This window comes from Astatotilapia calliptera, chromosome 12 (assembly GCF_964374335.1).
Source record: "Astatotilapia calliptera chromosome 12, fAstCal68.1, whole genome shotgun sequence".
Lineage (NCBI taxonomy): Eukaryota > Metazoa > Chordata > Actinopteri > Cichliformes > Cichlidae > Astatotilapia > Astatotilapia calliptera.
The window spans coordinates 18,302,265-18,314,652 of record NC_137433.1 but is presented as its reverse complement, the minus strand read 5'-3'; the positions used below and the strand labels follow the sequence as shown (position 1 = coordinate 18,314,652).

General features: G+C 41.2%; 1 protein-coding gene and 1 long non-coding RNA gene across 2 annotated transcripts; one reads left to right on the top strand and one right to left on the bottom strand.

The window, feature by feature from the left end:
- Nucleotides 1–1,713: 1,713 nt before the first annotated feature.
- On the top strand, nucleotides 1,714–2,387 carry LOC145432324 (uncharacterized). The gene is made up of 2 exons (XR_013912613.1): nucleotides 1,714–1,885; nucleotides 2,299–2,387. It is a non-coding gene; the product is annotated as an uncharacterized LOC145432324 (long non-coding RNA).
- Nucleotides 2,107–5,074, bottom strand: LOC113034042 (arrestin domain-containing protein 3-like). The gene is made up of 4 exons (XM_080309084.1): nucleotides 4,212–5,074; nucleotides 4,025–4,121; nucleotides 3,689–3,945; nucleotides 2,107–3,428 (listed from the first exon to the last, which is right to left on the bottom strand). The coding sequence occupies exons 1-4, from the start codon at nucleotides 4,353–4,355 to the stop codon at nucleotides 3,027–3,029; spliced, it is 900 nt and encodes a 299-aa protein (XP_080165210.1). The 5' UTR covers nucleotides 4,356–5,074; the 3' UTR covers nucleotides 2,107–3,026.
- Nucleotides 5,075–12,388: the final 7,314 nt, after the last annotated feature.

Below are 12,388 nucleotides of genomic sequence, written 5' to 3'. Positions count from 1 at the left end.
GATCACTGGATGAAGACTTTGTCTACGGCCTGGAAAATGTACACTCTCAAAAATAAATTCGAAGCTTGCAATTGCTCAACAATTTTATTGATGTAAATATCAAGAGAAATGTTAGATTGCATCTACTTACCAGTAGTTCAGGTCAAAATGTTTTTTATTACAGATTATTATTTGAGCTTCAACCAGTACTAATCAGTTAAAATACAGGGCCTGGACTTCAGTGTGGGAGTCCACTGGCAACCACTGGCCAGTATATAGTTGCAGTAAAAAACAAAGAAAAGAAAAAAAGCCACGCACTTAAATGTATAGCCTGCTCGAACCTCTATAGAGAGCTAAATATGATTTTAGTTTTATTATCTGCCATAGTCGGAATTAGTGTGTAGCCTTTTTGTGGCCAAAAATCTGACAACAAATCAGGTAAGTATACAAAATGACCGTTAAGTGATTTAACAGAGACCACGCAGGTCGTCACAAAATGCATAAGCCACAAGCCCTGGCAAGTGTTTCACCTCTAGAACCTTACTGTCACGATCCTGGGTCTTATGACCCAGTGTTTTGAGTTTTAGTTCTTTTGATGTTTATAGTGTATGTTTAAGCTTATTAAGTTTCCTATGTTCATTTGCTTATTAGTTCCCCCTTGTGTTTTCAACCCCTGTGAAGTCTCCCTTGCCCTTCGTGTGTTTCATGTCTGTGGGTCTTATGTTGTCAGGTCTGCGTCTCATTATATTTCCTGTTTTATTTTGGAGGGGTCCTGTGTTCCTATGTTCAATGTTTTTAGTGTTACTCTCTCCTTGTGACGTCCTTATGTTCATGTGTGTCAGCTGTTTCTCCATGTGTTCCCACTTCCCTCATTATCCTCCTGTGTGTATTTAGTCCGTGTGCTTTCAGTCATTCTTTGTCAGGTCGTCTGCTCATCCATGTCACAACTTCAGGTATCTATGTCAGTTCACCATGTTTAAGGTTTTTTCCATGTTTAGTTTTAGTTCACCCAGTTTAGGTTATTGTTTAGTTTCCCCAATGCCCTTTTATTTGTACCCTTTTTGCTAGCCTCAATAAACGGCTTGTTTTTTGTTAAATCCACGCCACGTTCAGTTTTTGGAGTCTGCGTTTTGGGTCCTTTTTGTCAACACATACAGTCTGCCCTCGCCGGACTGTGACACTTACATCTCCAGCATACATAGAACCACTTATGCAACAATTAAATATTCTTTAAGATAAAATGCAGCTCTCTCCTAAGGATAGCACTGCAAGAAGGCTTTCTCATCCTAAATATGTGAACAATAATTACATACACCAAGTCAATTTCATTTTTATACTACATTTAAAAGTGTAGTTGGCAGTTTTACATTAACTGTATCTAAAGAAAAAGTAAAACACAGACAAGCATACAAAAATGAAAACCAAGCAAAAAGCACAACAATGATAAACAGCATGAAAATTGTGGGATAAAATTATAAAAGTAAAAAATGAAAAACAAACACGGATAAAATCTAACAATAGAAAATAAATAAAGCAGTTACAATACAGTGTTATACATATTTTGATATGAAGTTATCTTTATTGCTACCAATTGTTTCAACTACACTATCAATTATGAGACAAATGTCTGCATATCCTGGGAAATTACTGACATAAACAACTGTCTGATGATGCTGTTATAAAACCTACTGACAACAGTCAAGCAACAAAGATAAGACATGGGTACTGTGCAAATTCCCTGCTGACTCGGCCTCAGGATGTCTAGAGGCAAGAACCAAGCGCACCCAAATGAGCGCACCAGTGATCATGTGCGCATCACGCAGAGGGAGAGTGAGGGACGAAAAGCAGCAGCAGAGCATGGCAGTTGTATCGCAGTTTGTGTGATTCCGTGTGCGTTAATGAGACTGTAAGTGTTATTGCCTTTGACAGGTTAACTGGTATGATAATAGTTATAGTTGTTTGTGTATGTTTAAGCTAAAGTTATGCCTCAGTACACTGCTACCACGTTAGTAGGTTTATTTAATTATTTAATTAACTAGCACTAAGTTAATACCAGTGGCCAGAATCTCCCCCAATGATTATATCCCGCGGTTAAAGGATTGTTGTTTATTGTTTAGTTTAGCTGTTGTTAGCTCGCCACATGCTTGCCTTAGTACTAGCAACTGGGAAGATATGTGCTATTTAGCCAACTTCTGGTCTTACGGCGACCCCTTGTGGACATTGTAAAATATTGCTGTGTCTGAGTAGATGATGTGTTCTGATTGTTGCTTGGTTGTCTTTGAGCCTGCTAATTATAGTGTTACCTGTTTCTGTTTCCAGACAACCATGCTTATAGTCACCGATACTGCACCTGCCACAATTATAAGTGCATATCTTCTGTGAAGCTTCATTAAAGACGGTGAACTAAACTCCTGGACTGCTGCAGTCTTTCTGACAAAAGACTTAGGCCAGACTTGTATACCCAGCACTTCCAGTATATATATATTCTACAGGTACAATGTAGCAAAGACAAAAAGAATAACTGTAAAAGTAAAATTCACAGCAAATTTACGCACTAATTAGTTACCTGCAGACGCATGCTTCTGAAAAAAGAAATGAAAAAAGCACACACACCGCTAGCTCTAATTAATAATGCCACACTGCACTTTTTATTCCCTTTACAAACTAATTGTCATGAGTTATGTATTGCTTTTTTCATACAACTTAAGAATCCAGGAGCTGCATTTTGAATCATTTACAGTGGAGAAAGATGATATACCTCTCAAATCTAGGCAAAAACAACGACCACAGAGGAATCGTTGGATCAACAAAAAAAATATAATAAGAGACTCAAAGACCTCTTTTGAGATCAGAGATTGCAGTATGAATCTCTGTCTGCACTGTTACATTTGGTCATGCTGGACTTCTGCTGCCATCAACAGGTGAAATCTGGGCTCAATGACATGATTTAATTCCACTTTCTTTTCTTTCAGATACTTTAAAAGTTACAGTTTGAGGAATAGCCTCTGACCAATTTGGTTTTCACCTTAACAGTTATTTTTAAGGTGTCACTTACTGCTCACATTTAGTTTATTAATTTGCTCAGTTACCAGTTCAGGGGAAAGAGATGGTTCTCCCTGTTGAAATTGAGGCGTAGCAGGAGGGTATGCAGGTACTGAAGGTGATGTGAATCCTGGAACTGAAAACCCGTATGGAGCAGCACCTTGTGGCCACTGGTTAAAATTGCCACTTGTTATGTTTGCATGCTGAGCGGGATCTAGTGAGGGACAAGCACCTGATCCAGTGGGGAAGGCAAGGGAAGGGTAGTTGCTGTAACTTGGAGCCCAGGCTCTCCCGGGTGGGTAAGGGCCCACAGGCTCCCCAGGCTGAATGGCTGCAAATCTGTAAGGAATGATGAGCAGTGGAAACACCACCTCTGGGTCAAAGGCAAAACTAATGTCCAGATATACCTGGAAAAAGTCAGAGATTTAGAATCTAATCAGACTAAAGTAACCATCAAATTAAAAGTGCAATTTATAAAACTACCAATTTTACTTTTTTAATTTGACATATAATTATTATTTGTTATGCTTTTTTATGCAGCGTCTTATCTTCATAGTAGTTATTAATTATTTAAGAGGTTAAGACACACATTTTCTTTATCTATTATTTACCTACAAACATTTACAACCAAAGTTCACCATGAAATCCCTATGACATAGTTTTATACCTTTAACTGATATTCAACTGAGATGATATCACAGTTACGGAGGGTGGCGATGGCATCACTAGGAATCTTCAACTGGCGGGAGGCAGTTTGCTCTGAGTTTGGACGGATAGTGTCCCCGACCTCTTTGAACAGAGTCTCATCACAGGTTTTAGTCTTGCCATCGCATCTGTACACTATTTTCTGCTGAAGTTTGAATTTGGGTTCTATGTTCTTGGAGGAAGAGTTACAGATTTTGGCAACAACAGATAAAGTTTCACCTGTCAATAGCAAATGTTAACAATGAGCTTAATTTTTAAATCTATTCACATTTTATTTTGTAAGTTGCAGATATTTTACCTGGAAAACAAACTCCTCTGCTAATGGTAGCAGACATTTGAACCTGTCCCTTAGAGAAAACACCGACGTCTTTACTCACTGAACTAGATTGTGGACACTGTAAAGAACCAGACAGACATTTTTTTTTTCAGATCAACTCAATTGTAATCCAGATGTCAAATTTATAACACATCATTGTAGTGTTTACCATTACTTGAGGAGTGTTTAGAAATGCCTTAGAAACAAACTTGATCTCTTTTTGTACTGCAGAAGGCAAATGCCAGCTCCGAGATATCTTTGCTTCAACCACATAGACAATTTTTCCATGTTTCCCCTGGAAGGACGAAGGCATGTTCCTAAAAAAACAGAATCTAGTTATTTGTAAAAGCAAACTACAGCACGGTATTAATGCATGAAGCCAGAAATTCCCAAATACCCCTCTGGGATTTTAAGCCTGAATTTAAAAGTGTGGGCCCCTTGGGGAAGTGAAGTGCCTGCAAGAGAAATATGATTAAACTTGTATGTCCAAATGATCCTGCTAGGAATGGCACAATAACAACCTGTGTTCAAAAATTTCAGCCCCGTCACTCACATGGTGAAGTTTTTAACACGCTGAGTGTTGGAGCCTTGCCAGTAAAGAAATATGTAAATGATGGAAATTCTCTGTTGGTTTTTTTTTCCAAAGTTCACAGCAATCTCTCTTTCTGGGATTTGACTATCAAAAAATATTGAAATTAGGGGAAGTTTGCCAATAAATTAATAGCAGTGATAACTGTTTTTACTGAGAAGGAAGCTGAAGTACCAGGAAAGACCTGACACAAGCAGGAAAAAAACAAGTAACTTCCACATGGGGTTGGCCCTCTAAATGTGGCCCATAAACCCTGCCCATAGCTACACCCTACATTGTGTCGAGTGACTATCTGCAACGTGCAAGACCCAAAGTGAAAGGCTAAATAAATATTTATTAACTTTGCTCTCAGAAGTAACAAAAAAATTTAATAACCACTCCACTAATTGCTTTGCCAGCTGCCGTCGTTGCGCCAAAAAAGTGATCATCAGCAAAAAAGTGATTAGGGGTATTTGTTAAAAGATTATTGTGGGAATACAAACAGTTCTAAGTGACTTATTGGCATATAATTTGTCAAAAATATGTCAAACATATCTCTTGTGAATCATAAAAGTCATTCTGAGCCAGAAAATATGTTTGAATCACAAGGTACAAGCTACAATCTATTTTTGGCAAAATGACTGTTGCATATCTTTTATTTATCTTGAAAAAAGTGTCACTGACATTAAAATGTGTTTTTCAAGAGAGATCTGCCCAAGAAGTCATGAGAAATTATAACGAATACAAAAACACATTTTTCTAATCATACTTTAAGTGCCCAAAATTAACTAGCTTGACACAGAGTGATAAAGATTCTTGCAAAACAAGTATTTTCTTTATTTCATAGACAAGCAAGGCTGGATGGGGGTGGGGATGCTCTCCAATTTAAGTGTTGATGCATGCTTAATTATCCAGATAAGAACAATTTCTGTGATATGCATTTTAAGCTTGCCAGTCTTCCTTTACCTCACTTGGATCCACAGGTGTCACAGTTCTGATAAATGTATACCAATTGATTGCTAGTGGCAACCTTCATGAGAGTAGTTGTTGCGGATAACACATCAAAGCTCATTTTCCACTCTAAGTTGGCAGTTACAAAAACTTCAGGTTTACATGGGGAAATAAATCAGCCCTCTTCTGGATGAGTCCTGTCTCCACCTGAGCACTCGGACATGTTGATAACTCAGCCATAAACTCTATGAAAAGCATCAGAATTTAAAATCATTTCAGAATAAGCAAATAAGTGAAGAATAAGGGAAGAATATGTGTGTTTATACTTCTATACACACATATTAGGAAAACAAAACACCACGGCTTGTCACGGGTTAGCCAAGAAAAGCAGATAATAGAAAAATTACAAGATTAGACTCAAGAGGTACACAGCAGAAGTGACGAAGCCAAGATGAAGGATATATAAGAAAAGTAGTATTTATACACACGAGGTAAACATGTAATGGGACAGAAGGCGGTGACATGACAAACCTATAAGCAATTAAGACAATCAAAAAAAAAGATGAGAATTAAATGATTATAAAACTCCAAAGGACTCAAAAACTCTGAGAAGAGGCCAGAGAACATGACAAAAACACTATATTCCTTCATGAGGACTGAAATGGCAACAAAAAGTCCTGCTAGGAATGGCACAATAACAACCTGAGTTCAGGTTTTAAATGCTTGAACCCCTTACCTCTAGCATTCTCTGCAAATAGAAATTCCTTCACTTTGAAATATCTCCGGTGACTATAATGAAATTCCCGTTCCTCTCCATTACTTTCTGTCCACTTTACGATAGAGTCTCCTTTGGCTTTCACGAAAACGCTCTTGACTTTGACGTCTTTGGTCAGTCGGAAATTAACTGTGCCCACTATAGTATCTCCTTCAGAAAAAGCATGATCTTCACTGATTGCCTCGTAAGTCACATTAAAGTCTTTTATCCGTGACATTTCAGAGCTGTCAGTGAAATGCTTTTCTCAGCACAGATAAACTGATCAGACGGGCAGATCAAGAAATTTCAACCCCATCACTCAAAAGGAGGAGTTTTTAAAACGCTGAGTGTTGGAGCCTTGCCAGTCATGTAAATGATGGAAATTTTCTGTTGTTTTTTTTTTTTTTTCAAAGTTCACAGCAATCTCTCTTTCTGGGATTTGATAATCAAAAAATATTGAAATTAGGGGAAGTTTACCACGAAATTAACAGCAGTGATAATTGTTTTTACTGAGAAGGAAGTTGAAGTACCAGGAAAGACCTGACACAAGCAGGGAGAGAACAAGCAACTTCCACATTTAGAGGGCCAACCCCAACCCTGCCCATAGCTAAACCCTACATTGTGTTGAGCAACTATCTGCAAAGCGCAAGACCCAAAGTGAAAGGCTAAATAAATATTTACTAACTTTGCTCTCAGAAGTAACAAAAAAAATCATCAATGCCATCCATTTATTCATCTATCCACCCATCCATCCAGCTTGTCCAAGAGGAAGGGAGCTGGAGCCTATTTCAATTGCTGCAGGGCAGGAGGGTCTGTCCCAGTGCTACCACTTAATAAAGTTGGTTACTTTTTATCTGAAAAGTTACTGAATAATGCCAAACTCATGAAGTTGTACCATGCAAAAAAGTTCACAGATCGATGGTCTCCAGTTTACCTTGCTACAACCACTCCACTAGTTGCTTTGCCAGCTGCCTTTGTTGTGCCAAAAAGTGATCATCTGCAAAAAAAGTGATTAAGGGGTATTTGTCAAAAAATTTATTGCGGGAATATAAACAGTTATAAGTGACTTGTTGGCATATAATTTGTCAAAAATATGTCAAACATATCTCTTCACTTGAGCAAATAAGTGAAGAATAAGGGAAGGACGTCCGCTCCTGGGCGCCGCCCAGCTCACATTGCATACGACCCCTACGGTACCTCATGCGAGTGGTGAGCCTGCAGGAAGATGAGCCCATGTCCCTTTTTCGGGCTGTGCCTTTTATTAAACCATTCAAAATCACAGATCTTAAGCAAAGATCCAATATACCTACAATATTGATCGATTTACCTGCGCGCAGTCAATCTAGAGCTTGGCTGAGTCCAACTTTAAAATTCGTGGTCACACAAAGAAGTCCAACAACACGCATTAAAAATGGGCACCTACAACAATGAATGATCCTGTGGCAAGGCAAGGCAAGGCAAGTTTATTTGTATAGCACAATTCAAGAACAAGGTGGTTCAAAGTGCTTTACAGAGACATTAGAAACAAAAACAAATAAAAAGCATGATTTAAAATTGATTAAAACAAGCAAACAAACTAACTAACTAAATAACAAACAAAAAAACAAACAAAACAGTATGTAAAAAAAAATCAAAACAGATAAAATCAGAACAATAGATAAAATCTGTAGTTAAAATGTAAGTTTTGAAGTTTAAGCTTAAAAGTGTGGATTTGGTGCTTTATTCAAATGCAGCTGAGAACAGGTGAGTCTTCAACCTGGATTTAAATAAACTGAGTGTTTCAGATGATCTGAGGCTTTCTGGGAGTTTGTTCCAGATATAAGGAGCATAAAAGCTGAATGCAGCTTCTCCGTGTCTGGTTCTGACTCTGGGAACTGATAAAAGACCGGATCCAGATGACCTGAGGGATCTGGAAGGTTCATACTGGGTCAGGAGGTCACTGATGTATTTTGGTCCTAAACCATTCAGAGCTTAATAGACCAGCATCAGAACTTTAAAGTCTATCCTCTGACGGACAGGCAGCCAGTGTAAAGACCTCAGAGCTAGACTGATGTGGTCCACTTTTTTGGTCTTAGTGAGGACTCGAGCAGCAGAGTTCTGAATGAGCTGTAGTTGTCTGACTGATTTTTTAGGTAGACCTGTAAAGATGCTGTTACAGTAATCAAGCCTATTAAAGATGAATGCGTGGACTAGTTTTTCCAGGTCCTGTTGAGACATCAGATCTTTTATCCTCGAAATATTTTTGAGGTGATAGTAAGCTGACTTTGTTATTGTCTTAATGTGTTTTTCTAAGTTTAGGTCTGCATCCATCACTACACCCAAATTTATCGCCTGGTTTGTGGTTTTTAGATGTATAGATTGAAGTTCTCTGGTGACCTGTAATCATTTTTCTTTGGCGCCAAAGACTATTACCTCAGTTTTGTTTTTGTTTAGCTGGAGAAAATTGTGGCACAACCAGTCATTAATTTCCTCAATGCATTTACCAAGAGCCTGTACAGGGCCTTGGTCTCCTGGTGACATTGTGATATATATTTGTGTGTCATCTGCATAGCTATGATAGTTTATTTTGTTGTTCTTTATAATCTGTGCCAGTGGGAGCATGTAAATGTTAAACAGAGGGGGTCCCAAGATGGAACCTTGGGGAACTCCACATGTGATACTTGTCTGCTCAGATGTGAAGTTACCTATTGATACAAAGTATTTCCTGTTTTCTAAGTATGTTTTGAACCAGTTTAGTACAGTTCCTGAAAGACCTGTCCAGTTCTCCAGTCGTTTGAGTAATATGTTGTGGTCAACTGTATCAAATGCTGCACTGAGATCCAGTAAAACTAAGACTGACATTTTTCTACTGTCTGTGTTCAGACATATGTCATTGAACACTTTGGTCAGAGCAGTTTCAGTGCTGTGGTTCTGTCTAAAACCTGACTGGAAGGCATCAGAGCAGTTATTCTGTTTTAAGAAGTAACTGAGCTGTTGAGAAACTGCTTTTTCAATGATCTTACTTAAAAACGGGAGATTTGAGATCGGCCTGTAGTTGTTCATTTGTGTCTTGTCAAGAATCAGAATCAGAATCAGAATCAGAATCAGAATACTTTATTGATCCCTGGGGGAAATTATTTTTTGTTACAGTGCTCCATTTTAAACCAACATTAAGACAAGACAGACAATACGCTAACTAAGAATAGTACAATATATACATATATATACATACATACATACATAAGTCACTTATAAATAAATATTTGGAAAAGAAACATGTGTAGTTGTAGCAGCAAACAGTGTGTTAAGTGGATGCGTTGTACAGGGAGATGGCCACAGGCAGGAATGATTTCCTGTGTCGTTCAGTGGTGCTTTTCGGTAATCTCAGTCTCTCACTGAACGAGCTCCTGTGACTGACCAACATGTCATGGAGTGGGTGGGAGGTGTTATCCAACATTGTCTTTATCTTGGACAGCATCCGCCTCTCCGACACCACCTTGAGGGAGTCCAGCTCCATCCCCACAACATTGCTGGCCTTACGGATCAGTTTATTAAGTCTGTTGGCATCTGCGACCCTCAGCCTGCTCCCCCAGCATGCAACAGCATAGAGGATCGCACTGGCCACCACAGACTCATAGAAAATCCTCAGCATTTTCTGGCAGATGTTGAAGGACCTCAGTCGCCTCAAAAAATAGAGACGACTCTGGCCCTTCCTGTAAAGTGCTGTGGTGTTTTTAGCCCAGTCCAGTTTATTGTCAATGTGTACTCCAAGGTATTTATAGTCCTCCACAATGTCAACACTGACCCCCTGGATTGAAACAGGGGTCAAGTGTTTCCTGGTCTTCCTGAAGTCCACGATCAGTTCCTTGGTCTTTGCCACGTTGAGCTGCAGATGATTCTGCTCACACCACGTGACAAAGGAGTCGACCACAGCCCGGTACTCTGTCTCATCATCCCTGCTGATGCATCCAACCACCGCAGAGTCATCAGAAAACTTCTGAAGATGGCAGGTCTCTGTGCAGTGGCTGAAGTCTGTGGTGTAGAGGGTGAAGAGGAAGGGGGAGAGGACAGTCCCCTGTGGTGCCCCTGTGTTGCTAATCACCTTGTCAGACACACACTGTGGGAGACGTACATATTGTGGTCTTCCTGTCAGGTAATCAACAATCCAGGACACCAGAGAAGCATCCACCTGCATCGCTGCTAACTTATCACCCAGGAGGGTCGGCCTGATGGTGTTGAAAGCACTGGAAAAGTCAAAAAACATGACCCTCACAGTGCTCGCCGGCTGGTCCAGATGGGTGTAGACACGATTGAGCAGGTAGATGATGGCGTCCTCTGTTCCGAGACGAGGCTGATAAGCGAACTGAAGGGGATCCAGATGTGGTCTTACTATGGGTCGCAGCTGGTCCAGGATGAGCCTTTCCAGGGTCTTCATGATGTGGGAGGTCAGTGCCACGGGCCTGTAATCCTGGGGGCCACTGGGACGAGGCGTCTTTGGTACAGGGACGAGGCATGATGTCTTCCACATCACCGGGACCCTCTGCAGACTCAGACTCAGCATAAACAGTTTATGAAAGACTCCACACAGCTGGGGGGCACAGGCCTTGAGGACAAGGGGACTCACTCCGTCTGGTCCAGCAGACCTGCCTGAGTGAAGTCTCCTCATTTGCATCTCAACCTGGTATTGAGTGAAGGTGATGGGTGGGGGAGGGGTGTCAGGAATCTCACAGGAGGCAACATGTGAAGAGAGAGGCTGGCACAGTGGTGTGGCTCTGGATTCCAGGCTGACTGCAGGTGAGGTTGTGGGGGTGGGAGCAGACACTGTGGTGTCGAATCTATTGAAAAACAGATTCAACTCATTGGCTCTATTCTCACCTCCCTCAGCTCCCCTGCTGTTGGTTGGCCTGAATCCAGTGATGGTCTTCATGCCCCTCCACACCTCTCTCATGCTGTTCTGCTGGAGTTTCCACTCCAGCTTCCTCCTGTAATTGTCCTTAGCCTCTCTGATCTTGTCCTTTAGTAACACCTGGACCTTCCTCACCTCCTCTTTGTTGCCCCCTCTGAAAGCCCTCTTCTTGTTGTTGAGGAGGGCTTTGATGTCCTTAGTCACCCACGGCTTGTTATTTGGGTAACAATGAACAGTCTGAGCTGGAACAATGGAGTCGGTGCAGAAAGTTATGTAGTCTGTGATACACTCAGTAAGCCCATTGATGTCCTCGGCGTGAGGCTCACAGAGTGTTTCCCAGTCGGTCACCTCGAAACAGCCCTGTAGTTCCGCTATTGCCTCCTCTGACCACCTCCTAACAGTCCTGGTGGTCACAGGTTCCCTCCTCACAATTGGCACATAGCGGGGGGTGAGGTGAATCAGGTTATGATCTGACCTACCAAGTGGGGGGAGGGAGGAGGAGCTGTATGCATCCTTGACGTTAGCATACAGTAAGTCTAAAGTTTTCTCTCCCCTGGTGGGACAGTCCACATATTGTTTGAATGTTGGTAGTGTATTGTCCAGTGATACATGGTTGAAGTCACCCGAGATCACAATAAAGGCACTCGGGTGCTGAGTCTGTAGCCGAGCTATGGCAGAGTGGATAGTGTCACATGCAGCTGTGGGGTTAGCAGAGGGGGGAACATAAACAGCCACCAAGATGACGTGAGAGAATTCCCTGGGTAAATAATACGGCCTGAGTCCAACAGCACACAGTTCAGTGTCCGGGCAACAAATCCTTTCTTTGATTGTTATGTTGGCAGGGTTACACCACCGGTTGTTAACTAAAACAGCAAGCCCACCTCCTTTACGCTTACCGCTAGCGATGCTGTCCCTGTCCGCCCGAACAGTGTGGAAGCCTTCCACGGAAGCATTCTCATCGGGAATGACCTGGTGCAGCCATGATTCGGTGAAACACATCAGGCTACACTCTCGGTATTCCCTCTGACTCCGTACCAGTGCTGAGAGCTCGTCGATTTTACTTGCCAACGATCGCACATTTCCCATCACGATAGACGGCAGACACGGTTTAAACCTCCTCCTCGCTTCGAGCCTCCGCTGTCTCACCGTCACCTTTTTTCTTCTCTTCTGTCCTTGACCTCTGCATCC